This window comes from Hyperolius riggenbachi, chromosome 4, assembly GCF_040937935.1.
Source record: "Hyperolius riggenbachi isolate aHypRig1 chromosome 4, aHypRig1.pri, whole genome shotgun sequence".
NCBI lineage: Eukaryota > Metazoa > Chordata > Amphibia > Anura > Hyperoliidae > Hyperolius > Hyperolius riggenbachi.
In genome coordinates, this window is record NC_090649.1 from 275953904 (window position 1) to 275971692 (window position 17789).

At 40.7% G+C, this 17789-nt stretch overlaps 1 protein-coding gene across 1 annotated transcript in view; it reads right to left on the bottom strand.

The window, feature by feature from the left end:
• Positions 1-7906: 7906 nt before the first annotated feature.
• The window catches only part of SLC22A16 (solute carrier family 22 member 16), an 87868-nt gene continuing 77985 nt past the window's right edge, over positions 7907-17789 (bottom strand). Inside the window, exons 5-7 of the mRNA XM_068231296.1 lie at positions 13833-13942; positions 11426-11525; positions 7907-8180 (exon numbers count right to left, since the gene is read on the bottom strand). Of these exons, the coding sequence (XP_068087397.1) occupies positions 7977-8180; positions 11426-11525; positions 13833-13942 (414 nt within the window). The 3' untranslated portion in view covers positions 7907-7976. The remainder of the gene's footprint in view (positions 8181-11425; positions 11526-13832; positions 13943-17789) is intronic.

Here is a 17789-nt window from a genome sequence, read left to right on the forward strand (position 1 = left end):
ATACCGTACTTTTTCACATGGGTGACATGGGGTTTTTGTGGAAAATTCTCCTTCAATAAATTAAATAAGCTTCCAAAAACTATGTGTTGCACAATTTGTTAATGTTACAGTACAGGAATTTTTTTCTTCAATAAATCCAATAAGCATTCTTTAAGTAGGCTGCCTGTTGTATTATTGGATATTAGAAAAAAGAGGAATTCGGGAAGCACTTTTTCCATTCCACTGATTCTCCATAATGAAACTCTACATTATAAATACACAGAGGATTAGAAAAAAACACTCTGGCGTGTACATTCTGGACACAATTGTGGTAATGTGGTAATGATGTATCAGACCTCTGTGTGTACAGAAACTCTCTCTGTGTCAATATTTATATTTGATGTCATAAAAGTATAATCGGCGTGCACTAATTCAATAATATTCCAGGGCTAAATTTTACATTTATAGTAAAAAAAATGAATGTTCTGGCAAAGTGTTGCATAAATAAAGTGTTCCCCTGATAAACTGGGTAAAATAATGAATTGTTATACATGGCTCATAGAAGCTTCCCAAGCTTCTGGATCCATTTGTAAATACATGGTTTACATGGGGCGGAGTTCATTGCAAGATTTTTTTTGTGTGTGTGGAGATCCATCTTTGCAAGATGGAGTGAGATAACTTTGGTGCAGGGTATACATTTGTTTGAGTCTGTCTCTAAGGGCTTAAACCCACTAGCTGCCTTTTCTAAGAGCTAGTGATCTGAAAAGCTCTTTCTAATGCAATGCTATGAGTGATTTTTATAAAATCACTTCGCTCAAGTAGGATCACACACATAACATTACATTAAGCTTTTCAAATCACACGCGCTTAGAAATAGCTTAGTAACATACTGCTAGTGGGTTCAAAGCCTAATGCTGGGTACACACGATGAGATTTCCCGTTCGATTCCCGGATCGATTCGATTAAATCAAACATGTTCGATTGGATTTCGATCGATTTTTTCATGATAGGTATGCAAAATCGACGGAAAAAACGATCGAAATCCAATCGAACATGTTTGATTTAATCGAATCGATCCGGGAATCGAACGGGAAATCTCATCGTGTGTACCCAGCATAAGACTGTCTCTAAGACAGGGCAATACCTGGTGATGGGTTAATAAGTACTCCTCCCAATCGTCCTCATCCAGTTGGACTCCCAGCTGCATCCATTTATCTAAATAACTCTTTAGCACAAATGCAGACTGGTGTTTAATGAAAAGAGAGTATAAGGTACCTATATGATGTTAGACCGGACCATCTTTTATAGCCATTAGGGATACACCGTTAGGGGAGAGACCTAGGAGGAATTGTGCACGTAGTGCATGGTTGCAGTTGGTAATACATGAACTGGTGCACAGCTGTTACTGAGAATTGGTTTTGGAGTGTTGCACATGAAATAAGGCAAGCATTGTTTAGGACCTGACCCAGATAAAGGATAACTCTATCTGTCCAAAAAGTAGTGTTTTCCAACTTGCCAAGCTCTGGTAAAAGTTTTTTTTTGTAAAGAGGGGGTTTTCAGTACTCTGTTATTCAACAAACATTGACTATAGTGTTTCATCATTTTTTGATTCTTTGATCAAGGAGGTCAGCAATGCATCACTTCAGCATAACATACAGTATATTTACAGTCCTTTGTGCACTTGCAATTTAAGCTTCTTTTACACCGTGGGCCATATGTAATTCAATTTTCTCCTAAGTTTTCTCCTAGGTGATATTTTCACACACTATCAATAAATTGCCTTTTAGGCCACCAGCAAGAAAAAAAACTCTAGTTTTAACAGTACTTTTCTAACCACTTTTTCAATTATAGTGCTAAAAAAGTTATTTTAAACAGAAGAAGAATCTCCTAGGAGAATATTCAGGAGAAAAAGTGAATTGAATAATGGCATTGCCTGTTACATCGTGGCGCATCAGACGTTATAACTGCATCAAAATGCCAATTTTATTACAGAGGGGCCTTCCACATCTTGCGCAGCGGTGCAATGGGTCCTGATGCATGCAGTGTGTTACAGAGGGACATGTGCGGTGTAAGCATAATGTCTATGGACTGTATGCTGCACTGTATGGGCCACATCGCAGCAGTAGGCTGCCATGTGACTTTACTGCGTTGTGATCCTATATTTCAGGATGCGCAATGCATATAGTATGAAAGGAGCCTGTAGCTATGGGGCCCTGACAAATAACGCAGTGTACTTGAATTAATGATTTAGCTCCATTTTATAATACTGGCATGAAACCTTTTCGGATGTACAGCATAAAATGTACAGTAAAACAATGTTGCCTTGTGCCTAATCCAATAATAAAAAACGCTACGGTAAGTACTCATCCATATCTTTTTGTTTTTTAAGTGCTTCTAAAAATGTTGCTCCTGCTGCTCCTACAGTATTCCGTTCCTTTTCCCGTGTTTTAAATGATCTGTCTGCCTGTATGGTCTAGTAATGCATTTCTTAGTGTAAATACTATGGTCTGGTGCCCGTATTTTAAAACAAATCTTAAATAAGTAGTACAAATAAATTGTATTATTAAACAGAGCTTTACTTTATGCAATTTTAGCCACAAATATAAGTATACTAACATATTAAGTGTTTTGAAATACACAGATTTTAAATGCATAGAAATACCAATATTACTAAAAAATGTATAGAGGCAAACATTTTACAGATAGATTTAGTCTGCAAAGTATTTTGTATTGGGCAAATCCAACAGAGGAATGAAGAGACTGGCTATGATAGCTGATGCATTGCTCATTACAGTTTATTAATTACAGTACTATCAATTACAGTACAAAAAGCAGAGAACAGACATAACTATTGTAGAATTTTATTTGTAGGATAGCAAGAAAAAAAAGCCTAAGAACAATTGATCAACTCTGTGGGTAACTTGTTCAAGCTGCCTACTAATCAAGTGCATAAGTGCGTTCATACTGAAAGTCTTTGCAGGTAAGTTTAGGAAGTAGATTTCAGATTTTAAGGCTTTGGACATAATCACACATTTGTCTCAATTTGCAAATGGAAGTAAAATCTCCCAAGAACGCTGAGCTGAGCTCCTCTTTCATTTACAGTATGTTCAGTAACTGCTAACTGTATTTTATACGAACCGCTCATGTTCTTACTTCTTTACTAGCATCATTATCTGTTTGCTACTCTGAAACTGCAATGATTCCTTAGAATTCTTGAATAAATAACTATTTGACCACCTATACTGAGGACAACCCTGCACTATAGTATATTATCAATCAGTCATTAATGAATATAAAAAACTATGCTCTTTTCATGCAGGAGCAATTCATTACCCTGTCTAACGAATTAAAGAAAAAAATCATTACTAAAATAACTAAATATGAACTATTGATCCAATTAATAATTTGAAGCAACAAATTAAGTAAACACTGGTGTGCATGGCAAAACAGTATATGTATTTGATACAATGTGTCAATCCTCTATGGTTGTAAAGGGAAGCAGCATGCGGTAGAGCGATGACTACAAGTTATGGGCCCCACAACAAACTTCTGGCTCTGGGTATAGCTAGAGAATAGCTTTCTCCCTCATTGATGCATGCCTGTATGTCAAAGTACAGTTACATACTATGTACTGTAGAGTGTATAACAGGGATGTCACATTCCAGTCCTCAAGGCCAGAGGTCCTTACACTTTTTTGACACAGCTAAAATTAATCGATGGGACAGAATCGGGAAAGGTGTGGTTCTCAATTTCCCATTCAATCCTAAACACTGGCATGAATATGGCCCTCAAAGACTGGAATTAAACACTTTTGGTGTATAACAATGTGTGAAAACCACAGAAGCATAGCCCTCAGGAAGTCTATGCTGAACAACTTGTCTCCTAAGTTTACAGGCAGGGACACCACTATATCACCAGGGCCTTGTGAACATTAATAAGCACTACAGCAGAGGCATTCCAATATCCAATCAGAGTGCTCATAAGAGATGCTGTAATACAGTTACCTGGCACTCTTTGCGTCTGTGCAACCCTACCGATTTCTCTAATCCTTATATTGCATACACCTTTTCTGGTGCCCTATTTAAAGCAATACTTAACTGAAAATAAACTTAGAGACAATTAATTGTATGCGTAGTGCTAATAGTAAATAGAACTTAAGTTTTTTTTATTATTATTAATGTAAGGGGCTAAAGTCTAAGTCTAAACTGGGAAAAGCAGGGCAGGGTAAAATCTGACCCATACAGTTCCAAAAAAAAAAGAAAAAAATAATGAATGGCCTTCTGAACTTTTCAGCACTATCCTTAAATCAGGACTTTTTGTCAATCAAATATAGCTGTTTTGATTTCTAATTAATTTCAGGAAGCTGCTGCTGTCATTTGTGGTGCACTGAGCACAGGAGACACACTGTAGCCATGCGTCAGGAGACCCATGGAGATTAGCCTGTAATAGATGATGACTGGTGAAGCAGTCACGTATGGTTTGATCAGTGAGTGATGTAACTTCGGAATAAGTCATCTGAAAAATTGTCATATGATAAGAGATGCATTGGGGTGTTAGGATGTGAACTTTTTGTCAGGCAATGTTTTTATGAAAGGATGCATGCCAAGAATGTTTTCCCACTGAGGTACGTACTTACTTTTTCCCACTGAGCTACGTATCTATAAATGGAAATCATGACAAATAAAACATTGTAATTCTACAAGGGACATAACTCATTTAAACCCCCAATATTGATTTGTAAAGTTTTTATGGCTAGCATCTCTTTTAATTCCAAATGCAGACAATGCATAAGTATCCCTTATGTAAATGTTTGCTTTAAGTACAAGTGTGTGGTGATCACAGAGGACATAAATACAAAGAATAGAGCAGTGGACAGGCTAAGGAGAAACGCCCCCCCCCCCCCCCCCCCCTCCAGCATCTGAGCCCATAGTAAATGCTATGACTTCTATAGATAATGCTATGCTTCATAGTGTGCATCACTCCTATTCTAACAATACAGATAATTGGAAAAATACAGCCTTCTGTGGGAACAGGCTTTAGCATCAAGTAAAAACTCATACTTTAGTTTTTGATGCATGCTGGAAAGTCCTGTTGGACCTCAATCCAGAGCATTATTTTGTAGCTGGGAAAGGGGTCCAAACCCTCTCTTGATCCAACTTCTCTATCCAACTACCGTCCTGTCTCGCTCCTCCCCTTTGCTTCTAAACTGCTGGAACGTCACATCCATTCAGAATTGTCTGCCTTTCTCTCTACCAACTCCTTACTTGACCCCTTTCAATCTGGATTCCGCACACACCATTCCACTGAAACTGCCCTCACGAAAGTTGCTAATGACCTACTGGTAGCTAAATCCAAAGGCCAGTTCTCCATTCTAATACTCCTTGACCTTTCCTCTGCCTTTGACACGGTTGATCATGCTCTGCTTCTGCAGACACTGTCATCTTTAGGAATCAAGGGACAAGCACATTCCTGGATCTCCTCTTATCTCTCTGGACGCTCTTACACTGTCTCCTTCTCTAACACCAAGTCCTCTCCACACCCACTGTTTGTTGGTGTACCTCAAGGCTCTGTTCTTGGGCCACTTCTTTTCTCAATCTACACCCGTGGCCTGGGACAACTAATTAACTCTTTTGGCTTCCAGTATCACCTCTATGCGGATGACACCCAAATCTATCTCTCAGCTCCTGACCTTTCCTCACTACTATCCAGAGTCCCCGACTGTCTACGTGCCGTTTCTGCATTCATGTCCTCCCGCTTCCTCAAACTCAACATGACTAAAACGGAAATTGTGATTTTTCCACCATTGCTATCTACACCCCCACCAATTGCAACCATAACGGTAGACAACACCCCAATAACCTCAACCACTAAGGCCCGCTGCTTGGGGGTTATACTTGACTCAGAGCTCTCCTTTAAACCTCACATCGCCTCATTAACCACCACCTGCTATTTCCAGCTCAAAAATATATTCCGTATCCGTCCCTTCCTCACACAAGAGGCCACCAAAATGCTTGTTCATGCCTTAATCATCTCCCGCCTAGACTACTGCAACACCCTGCTCTGTGGCCTACCAAAAAACAGGCTAGCTCCTCTCCAATCCCTTCTAAATGCAGCGGCCCGCCTCATTCACCTTTCCACACGCTCTTCCGATGCAGCCCCACTGTGCCATTCTCTCCACTGGCTACCCATTACCCAGAGGATCCAGTTCAAACTCCTGACTCTAACATACAAAGCCCTCCACGAGTTGTCTCCTCCATACATCTCCTCACTAATCTCAAGATATTGTCCCTCCCGCAACCTTCGCTCCTCCCAAGAAATTCTCCTGGCCTCTAAGCTGATCACCTCCTCTCATGCTCGCATCCAGGACTTCACACGAGCATCAGCCCTTATCTGGAACTCTCTTCCACAGCCTGTACGTCATGCTCCAAACCTGGACATCTTCAAACGCACTCTTAAAACACACCTTTTCAGACAAGCTTATAACATGCTATAGCCCTTTATTTACTTATTTGTCACAATGTAATCAGAGGCAAAGAATCACTGCCTCATCCATCCTCCACCCCCTTACCTAGTGTGTCCCCCACTACCTATTAGATTGTAAGCTCGCAAGGGCAGGGTCATCCTCCTAATGTTTACTGTTTTTGTAAAAATATTTGTGCTGCTTGGAACTCTGCTGTATATTTGTTAGTTGTATCTATGTTCCTAATGTCGTCTTATTGTGCTTTGTAAAGCGCTGCGGAATATGTTGGCGCTATATAAATAAAAAATAATAATAATAATAATAATAATAACCACTGCCAGACTTTGATTTCTGCCCCATTAGAAAACTCCAACAACACCCTGTCACAACTCCCATTCAGAATCAATAACTTCAGCAATGACACTCTGGGTAATATATATGTGCAAGAAGTTCTAAACAAACCCCACCCTTACACACAAAGTGTGCTCTTGCAGTCTATGTCACCACTGGAATTATTTACCCTCATCCCTACCCATAGTAGACTCAAAGTTATGGATTGGTTTGGTGGATGGTCTCATCTGCAGATACATAAAGAGCAAAAACAAAAACAGTTTGATGCTGGCCATACCTGTACGATTTGTAGTAGGTTAGGGAAATATCGGTAATTGATATCTTCCTGATATAGGTCATTCACCTGTACTACCAAATTTCACCACTCATTATTACATCACATTTCAGCAGGATTCCACTTCTAGTGTGCTGCCAGATCCATCACGCTCAACAGCACCATAACACCCTTGTGCTTCCTTTCCAAAGGCCTTTGCTTGATCCAGAAAACAGCTGAGTCTGGATCAAGAGTGCCATCATTTTTAATTGCTTTTCAGCAGTAACAATTACACATATTTGGTCCTATCCAATTCACTTTTTCTCCAAAGAGTTCATCCTTAGAGATAATTTTCATATTCTGTTTAAAGTAACTTTTCAGCACTCTGCAATTGAAAAGGTACCAAAAAAGTAGTTGAAAAAGTACTGCCAAACTTACTGGGTATTTTCTTGGTTGCTGGTGGCATAAAATCTATTTTATTTATAAGATGTGAAAATTTCACCTCGGAGAAAACTTGGAGAAAAAGTAATTTGGATTGAACCCATTGTATAGTTTATGGTCAGCTTAAAAATTTTAAATTTTGTTTCGATTCCCCAATTAGCATCCCTGCTGCAGAAGCTTTGAGGCAATGCCATGCCATCTATAATTCCTATATCATGTAAAGCATAAATGTTCTTTTGGCAAAACTACTTGCCCTAGTTGGGATATTTACATTTCAGTCCTATTACCTATAACTGAAGCATCTTTTTTAAGCTGGTTAGCTATTTAAAAGCAGTAACTAATGTCAGGTGTCAAAATAAAAGTTATATCCTAATTACTACATTTTGTGTAAATGTCACTGATGGCGAGAAAGTCAAGCAATATGAATTTCAAGGGAATTTTTTATTTTTTCCTTATGTAAATCATGTATCACAAGGTGTGTTACTTTAGACTCTATGCATCAAGGGTTTCTGTAGTGTTGGCATCTAATTTTTCCATGGCAACTCCATTAGCTTCCGGTAATGATTTCTTCTTATTTTCTGTTTTTCTTGTCATGGCTGCAGCTTCTTCCATTGTGTTCACCAGTGGCCTCCCCAGTGTTTCTGGGAGCAGGAGGGTTAATATTCCAGTAATTAAGGACATGATTCCCACTAGTAGCTAAAAAATAGAACAGAAATATAACGTTATACTGTATATGGAAAGCTTGTTAACGATCGATAATTCACTGGATGCTTTTTCACATTTTTTTCACGAAGTTTTTTCCACTTCATGTCCGCTATCTGTTGGTGTACCACAAAGCTCCGTTCTAGGACCTCTTCTCTTCTCCATCTATACTCATGGCCTGGGACAATTAATATTTTCTTTTGGTTTGCCGTATCACCTCTACCTACAGATGGCCCGAACTGTTCTGCCGGCGAATAGTTCGCGGCGAACAACGGGTGTTCGCGTTCAACCCCTCAGGCGAACACAGCCATATTTTGACCCCTCTCCCTAGAGTCAGCAGACACATGGCAGCAAACCAGCTATCCCTCCCACCTGGACCCCCTCTCCCATCTATCAGAAAGACAGCACAGCAGCCATTTTGTAGTCTGTGTTTGGCTTCTGTGCGAGGCAGATCAGGGAGAGTGTGCTGCAGATAGGGAAAGAGTTAGTTAGGCCTGTGCTTTGTGTCCCCAGTGGAGTTTCTTGCTGCTACAATACCCAGGGATGAGCACCGGTTCAAATTTCGATGAAATCCGAATTAGTTTTATTTGGATTTCATCCTCCTAATTAGTGCAGCGGATCGGATGTGTGTGTGTGTGTGTGTGTGTGTGTGGGGGGGGGGGGGTTAAACAACTTTTCCATTACTTTTCTAGCCAGAAACAGTTCCTATAGGTTTTAAAATGTGCCTGCCCATTGAAGTCTATGGCAGATCACCAGATTCACCTGTTCGCGAACTTTTGCTGTAAATCGAGTTTGTGGTCCGTGAACTGAAAAATTTCATGTTCACTACATCACTACCTCTACCCTCATGACACTTAAATCTATCTTTCTGCTGCTGACCTAGCTACTTCATTATCTCGATGCAGTCTGTTGCTTTCTCTGCATTCATGTAATTTCGTTTTCTCAAACTTATCATGAGAAAAACAGAGATTGTGATATTTCCGCCATCTCTCTCTGCTCCCTGACCTTATAGTTGCCATTAATGTAGAAAATTGCCAATAACGTCAACTCCTAAAGCTCGCTGTCTGGAGGTAACTCTGGACTCTGAGCTAGTATTTGTTACAGCGATTAACCGCGTAATATCAATTAGAAATGCTGTACATTCTACTGCTGTGATCATACAGTGCTTCCAATTTGTTTGTTTTTTTTCTATCCTGTTGAAATAAAATGTAAAATACCTACTGGTCCTCCCAAGGTTAATTTCCACCGGCATGTAGCCCTGCCCCCTAGCACAAGAAGTCCTAGGTGCCACTCTATCTCCAAATACAGAAATGCAGATGATCTCTTGTGCAAAGAAGTGAAACGATGCACTGGAAGCTGGACATTGAGAGACCCAGCAAGTAGCTTAAACTTTATTTAAACCTGAAAATTGCCCAAAAAATTGCTGCAAAATAGCTTTTGAAAAGCAATTTAAAAGCAATTCTGCATTTTTCCTATCTTTCACTCGCTCCAAAAATGCTGCAGGAACCGCGATTGTGATTTGGCCAAATTGCAATCAATCCTGTGGGTTCCTCACTGTTCACTTTCATCAGCATATTACTTTTTGGGATCGCCGACAATTCTAACACACAACTGAGAGCGGTCTGGTGTGCCCCAGGCCATAAATAAACTGAGGGTGATTTATCTGAGGTGCAAAGAAAACTGGGGCCAAAGTAGAGCAGCTTCCCAGAGTAACTATGTTTTTGATAGTCAGTCACAGCATGGTCGGGAACCCTTTCATACATGTACAAATGAAGCTGTTAATAATGCATAATGCTTTAGTGCATAATTACTTTACACTCTCTATGCTAGGCAGCACATGTAAATTAGAGGCCACCATAGTGGTTGGTTGACAGCAAATCAGCTTAAAGTGTCCCAATGCATAATGCAATGCAATCCATAATCCTTATACTGTACCAAGTTCTTACATTTTAGCACCAATAGTGGTTTTCTTAGTTGACAACAGAACAGGTCTCCAGTTAGTGTTTTCATTTCCTGACATTTTAAAACCAGTTACCTGGTTAGCTTCAACACTGTCACCAGTGGCAGCTACCGTGTTTCCCCGAAAATAAGATGTGCAAGGGCTTATTTTCAGGGGATATCTTATATTTCTGTGAGCACACAAGTTCCTGTGATGTGTGTCCTCCTGCCTTTCCCTCTCTGCTGCCTCTTCCTTTGCTGGATCCGCCTCTTGTGTGCCTCTGTGTCCCCTTGTACCTTTAGTGTCCCCCCCTATCCCCAGTCCTCCTGTGTCCCATGTCTACCTGGCCGCAAGACCAAGGGCTCCAGTAATAACATAAGTTGCCATACTTTTTCCACTTACTGCCACTAGGGCTTAATTTCAGGGTAGGGCTTCTATTTCTAGCATGCTCGAAATTCCTGCCAGGGCTTACTTTTAGGGGATGTCTTAATTTCGGGGAAAGAGGGTACGTTTCTATTTTCCATTTCCAAAACAATATACTGAGTAAAGTACAATGTTAGCAGAGAGACAAAATGCCCGGCACTGCAATGGGTTACTTGCACCTTGCACCCACTCCTTCTACCGGTAATTCCTGTATCTCGTATTCGGTCTCGAGAAAGCCCTGATTTAGGGGCGAAACGGCTGTCGACTTTCCCTCCGCACCTCTATTTGTTATCATGTGCCGATAAGTATTACATTTTTGTATTTGACATTTTTATGGCTGCTTGGAAAAATAATTTTTACTGAAGATCATTAAAAGTTGTGTTTTATATGTTATGGTGAGCTGCTCCTTGAAGCTTTCTTTTTTCTAATGATGCTAAATCCCTGTATCTGAACCTGGTAAGAAACCCTGGCACATGTATTCAACAAAGTTGAATAAATGAAGATCCTTGTTGCTAGCAGTGCCAAACATCTTGTCTGTCTACCAAAGTAAATCGTAACTGTGCAGTGTACACAGCAGCCATGTCAATGGGATATAAAGTCTGGTTCATTCATTTCCTAACAAAAACATTCATTAGGATTGAGGTTTTTAGCACTATCCTGCTATCAAGATTGTCTTCTCTCTTAGATAAAAAAATGTTTTGGCTTCTATTCACTTTGTATGCAGCATTTCTTACAAAACTTTTTATGCATAAATTATATACAACAATGTTCCATGAAATGCACATAAAAATTGTGCATTAACTTGGACTTTAAATATATACCATATGTTCTAAAGATATATTTTAAAGTAAAATCTCATGATGTAAATGAATACTACCTGTGGCATAAAAATCCACACATCTTTTAGGTAAACACAGAAAGGAGCAACCACGCTGCCAATTCGACACATCATGCTGCCACTGCCAACAGCCAGAGACCTAGAACGTCAAGGAAGAAGGTACTGTGTAACTACAAACAATAAACAGATTTTTACAAGTATATTTAAAACTTACAGAGGCTTTAAATTAATTTAACATACTATAACATACGTTTCAACACAGTACAGATGCACAAAAATTATTGATTGCAGAATTCAGCTTCAAAGGTTTTTGTTAGGTATACGGAAAGGCACATGAACAGGATAATCTGTCCGCTTGTAGGGGGGCAAGGTAAAATCAAAAGTAAAATATAAGCACTATAACATACAAACCACACATCATTTAGAGATGCAAGGAAGATATGAACAAATAAAACAGATCAAAACATAAAAATGTGACACCATGGAATTTAAAAAACAGCAATTAAGTCAGAGACTATAACTGCAGTTTGAGGTCAATGCTATGACACTAGTTTTAGCTCTACAAGTCTCCATTACCTCTTAGAAGTAAATAAAATATGAAAGGCCTGCTGCATTGGCGTAATCTACGCAGGGAGACCACGTTTTGTCAAACTGATCCATATGATCTTCGGTTATGGCTGCCATTCGCTCACATATCATGACATGATGTAGTTTAATGTTTACCAGGGTAAGATCCAGGTGGGAATCCTTCCATTTGGAGGCCACATATGATTTGGCTGCATTTGCCATATGTTGGGCAAGGCGATGGGCAGGGTGGCTCATGAAGGGATTCTTATTGCCTAGAGTTTTGTGTCATATGCTGTGTAAGGTGGTGTTTACTGTCACAATTCATTTCATTTGCTTTCATGTGCTGGTTTCAAATGCCACAATTCTCTTTAGCTTAGAATTAATGGTGCATGTAACCAGCCCAGTTACAATTTGAACTCGGAAATTACGATGTTTCCCCATCACCAGAGTCTACTTTATGTTATGTTGAGGGAACTGTTGGTCTTATCAATTTAGCCAGGATGCCTGGGAAAGCTTCCTGAGTAACAGTTAAGGCATCTAATTACATTTATGTCTGCTAAAGAATGTTTCTCCTCTGTATGTCAGTGTATATAAGCTGTGTTTTTCAGTTTTGGTCAGGAACCAGTCCGACAAAGGCTTTTTGTAAGCCAAAAGCTCACTGTTTACTCATCTCTAAGTTAGCCAATAAATGGTATCATCGTGATTCAAACTCCTTGCTTTTATTGCCTAGAGGAAACACGGGCTGGGTCCTTCTTAAAGGCAATGTTTATGACATTTGCTTTGAGACCTGTGACTCTTGACCAAAACTATGAGACTGGGGGACAAGTCCACCACATGTGATAAAATGTGCCCCGTTGTCCACATTGCCTAGCTGCGTCCACACTAGGTCCAGAAACGTATCCGTGGCTGCGTTTTTCAAACCTGATGAAAAACGGAGTCCCGGATACTAATGTTTAAAATAGCAGCCAGCCTCACCCAAATAAAAAACGGATCCGTCTGCGTTTGCGGGGATCCGTTTTCAAAACCTGAACAGAAGGTCTGGACCTGCTGCATTTTCACGCAACGGATCAGGACCACGGATACACGCAGGGGTAGTGAAAGCAATGAGAAAACGCATCTCCAGCTCCACAGGCAAAAAACGGATGTGAAAACGGATAGCCTGAGCTTTATGATTGGCCCAAAAAATCCTCCCACTCCTTCCTAATGATAGAGACGTTTTCTGTCAGGGAAAAACCTGAACGGAAACTGATACAAAACTGATGCAAAACTGATGCACTTTCATCAGTTTGCAGTACGGTGGGTACTTCCCCTGATCCGGACTGCAGTGTCCGTCCTGAAACCGGGTCTAGTGTGGACCCAAACAAAGATCCGTCAGGGGATAAAGTTTGGCCAGCCTGAAAAGTGTCATGTAGGCCCTATGTAGTAGTTTAATATTACTTTCTAAGTATGAGTAATAAAAACTTCCTTTCATGACAGATGTGAAGCAGGGGCTACATCTACATAAATGTAGATAGGGTGAGCAAACTCTAAGAGTCCAGCTAACTGAAAGCAGCAGTGGTGCCAGGAAGGAAGGAAGGGTTGCCCAGGATTTGGATAGAAAGCAAAACCAGGGCCTGAAATTCAAGGACAAATTTGTATCTCCTCCAAGCCTTCAAATAATGCTGTGAGTAGGGGGAGAGTGAGGATAGTTTTGGAAGATTTGTCAGGGAGGACCAAACCGCTGCCTCCATTGTAAAGAGAGCCAGTAGCTCTGACTCAAGTGCTGCCCACAGTGGAGAGAGTTGTTTTGCCTGGGCCAGTCAGCTGAGCTGCTATGTAGTAGTTGTGTAATATAGGAACCGAGGGTCCATTTAGTGTATCATAAAAAAGGTCAACTTACCGTATAACTGTTGGATATAGTTCAGCTGTGTACAGGTAAATAAGTCCAAAGGCAGTACCTATTGAAAACTTGCCAGCCATGCTCATGATGATGATCACAGTGCTGTAATCCTTGAATAAATAAATAAATAAAAAAAAGTAAGTCTTCTGTGGATGGTACATTTATTCTCTAAAAATGGACAAATGATTTACAATGATATAGATCACATAATATGGAGTAGTTTAACTAGTAGGCATATTGTTGTGCATGTATGAGTGTCAATTACTGCATCTTTCTGGAAAAAGCTACATAATGTGAGAGAACGCGGAAAAGCCGCCGCGTGTGCTGCTAAGGAGGCGGCTGATTCCGCGTCCAATGCGGCGGTTTGCATGCGGAAGCGTGCGTCTGGTAACAGGTCAGAACGCGGAAAAGCCGCCGCATGTAACAACAGTAAGGCGGCTGGTTCCGCGTCCAGTGCGGCGGTTTGCACGCGGCAGCATGTGTCTGGTGTGGCTGAGTCTGTTAGTGCACACAGGCTTAGGAATACGCGCGCGTGCGCTGAGAGGCAGAACTCTTATATTGGGCAAGAAGAGATCAGCTGATCACGCCAATCAGCTGACTCCAGAGCAGCTTACTATTGGTTTATCAATTAGGGGTGGTGCTGGAGAGCACTACTCCATATATAGTTACTGCTGGCCAGTCTCAAGTTGTCTGCCGTTGCGAACACTACGTGGAAGCACTCAGACCTTAGTCAGATCCTACAGTGTGTTTGAACCAGGTGGACCTGGGAATTCACACTGAGCCAGATTACTTGTACTGTTATTCTGTTTATGCTTAGACTAGTTCCAGGGTGTAGAGACCACGGACCTCACACCCAGACTAGGGAACTTGTGTTATCTATCTGTTATACTTCAGACTAGTTCCAGGGTGTAGAGACCACGGACCTCACACCCAGACTAAGGAACTTGTGTTATCTATATGTTATACTTCAGACTAGTTCCAGGGTGTAGAGACCACGGACCTCACACCCAGACTAGGGAACTTGCGTTATCTATCTGTTATCCATCAGACTAGTTCCAGGGTGTAGAGACCAAGGACCTCACACCCAGACTAGGCATTGTTGATATCTGTTATGACTTACTGCTTTCCTGACTATCCCTTTGATCTCTGATTTGGTACCTCGCATATCTGATATTCCGTTGCCAGACTCTGCTTGCCTTGGATACCGAATCAGCCTTTTGTCTTTGTACTTAATCTGTCCGTGTGTTGCCGACCAGGCGTGCCCGACCTCGAGAGCTATCTCTCCTCTTAAGAGATAGTCTCCAGATCAGATAGTGACATCCACCTTCAGGTGTCACTCACTCTCTGGTCCTTCCTATCTCCAGCTTGACTCCACCCCTTGGAGAGTCTCAGGCTGCTGGAAGGTTCCTGTGCCCTCAAGAGCAGTATTCCTTTACTGCCTATGATCACCTGCTCAGCAGGTGCATTACTCAAAGTACTACTGTTACACCAAACACTCACATACCTTTAGGTGCTCAGAGGTTAGCAATATATCTGTATTATCGGTGATTCTGCAGATCATCAATAATCAGGTATATATCTGCATTCTTGGTGATACTGCAGATCACCAATAATCAGATTCTCTCTGCGTGCTGACATCAATCGTTACACATAAGCAATATTAGTGGCTTATTTTATAAGGGCTGCAAAGGGAAATGTTTAGTAAATTGACAAAGTTTTTCTTGAAATATAAAAACTGTGGGGTACGGTAATTTACAATGCAGGCTGTTGGTCTGAGGTTACTGTATTATTATGTATTCATATAGCGCTGACATCTTCTATAGCGCTTTTCATTTTGTATACAGTATAGTCATGTCAATAACTGTCCCACGCAGAAGCTCTCAATATAATCCATACTAAAATCTAGTCTAGATTTTTTGCTGGGGAGGGGGACAAGTTACTTGTTTGTATGTTGTTGGCATGAGGCAGAAGAACAGAGTTCCTGGAAAAGACCCTAGTGCTGCAAGGCGGGAATGATATCCAATACATCGCCGTACTGCGCTGGGCTTTACCTAGACTTTGCCATTACAAGTTCATTATAGATTTCATGCTTCCAGTTTGTTGTGTTGGTTTGATAAGCATAAATGAAAGTAAGAATTCACTTAAACAGGTATGGTGGCTAGAAAGTCCGATTGCATGTTTGTATGTCTGAACTTACTGAAGGGAGGATTCTATAATTTCATTTGTAATAAACCAGCTCCACCCCTATGTAATGACAATCTTCTTGTTTATCTTTGCAGATAGACATACAGTAAGTGCATCTGCCAAGTACGTTTAGATTTAGATGCTTGGTATCAGTTAAGCAATGCTGTTTTCAGTGTTTTTCTGACACTAACCAATTGTGGAAGCAAGATCCCCTTTCCAATGCCCAATCCTAACTATACCCCGGATTTTAATCCCTTCCTAATGCCTAATTTTAACTCCCCGTCCTTTAACAAATAATCCCTTTCTGAATCCCAATCCTAATATCCTTCCTTGACATTAAGCATTTCCTGATACCTAACCTCCCTACTTGACTTTAAACCCTACCTTATGCTTTACCCTAACCTCTAACCTTTTAGATTATACCATTTCCTGCAGCCTTACCCTAACTGTCTCACTTGACATTAACCCCTTACTGACACCTATCTAAGCCCAACAATATCCAATACTTGCCTTCAGTCATCTTCAGTGTTGGGCATTATTGCTATGCCAAAGGTGAATGCCTGCTGCCACAAATCACCCTCCACAAACAAAAATGTTTGCGAGTCATTTCAGCTATGTAATAACTGAATGCACAGCAACATAAATCTCCTCTGGCTGCAAGTGCTTTGGCACCAGGATCACGAACACTGAAAGTAATAAAGTATATCTGCCTTTGCCTCCATCACAGTGTAGACCTTGATGGAGCTCTTCTGAGACTATAGCTTTTACTCAAGTACAATAGAATAAAAAAACAGAGTGACTGCCTTTGACTCTTCGTGGGTTTGCTAGATGTACGGAAGATCATTTGGAAATTGGCTTATGTACTTCCTGCTAGAAAACAACAATGCTAGCGCAGATCCATCATGTGCGTAGAGTCTGCATCTTCTCCAGTTTCTGCTGCAATTTACTTTCTTCAAGTTTGCTATTCAAGAGATCTGTACCACCAGGCCAACTATATCTGACACTCAGACTAGAAAGTCTCCCATAGAGAGACACAGACAGCAATAAAAACTAAAATGAGGTTCTCAAACCTTTCTACACTACAGATTTATCTAAATATAGTATATCACACTGGAGTTGCCTTTTAATGGAATCAGACTAATGTGCATTGGAATCTGATTAGATATTATTTATATTGTGAATTACTCCTTTTTTGTGTGTTATTGAGCATACTTACATGGGCAATGGCCATTAGATGCAGATGTAAAGTCACTCCGGATCTCCAGCAGGCCAAATCTCACAGGCCCTGCTATATATTCCATCATCCAGGGCTGAGCCCCATCCCCCGCCACCCTGTACACTGGCTGATGGCTGAACTATCCTATGTACCTTCTGCTAATCTAGTTACTTATGAAGAGCTAGACCATGTGGCTGCTTTCACAATCCAACCAACTGATATTAATGCCAGCATCCAATCAGCACTAACTAGCAGCTGCTTAATACATGTTGCAATCTATCTGGAAGATGCTACATAGGACTCGTACAGTATATTAAAACTGTTAGTGTTATGCCAGGTACACACTCTGCAATTTCCCGGCAGATTGACTGCAGAATCGATTAGTTTCAACAGATCAGATCTGATTTCCAATCACTTTTCTGATCGATTTTCAGATCACTTCTATACAAAATCGATCAAAAAAACAATCGGAAATCAGATCGGACCTGTCTGAATTTATTGTTTCGACCATCAATCTGACGGGAAATTGCTTTTTATGCACCAAGCAAGCATTACAA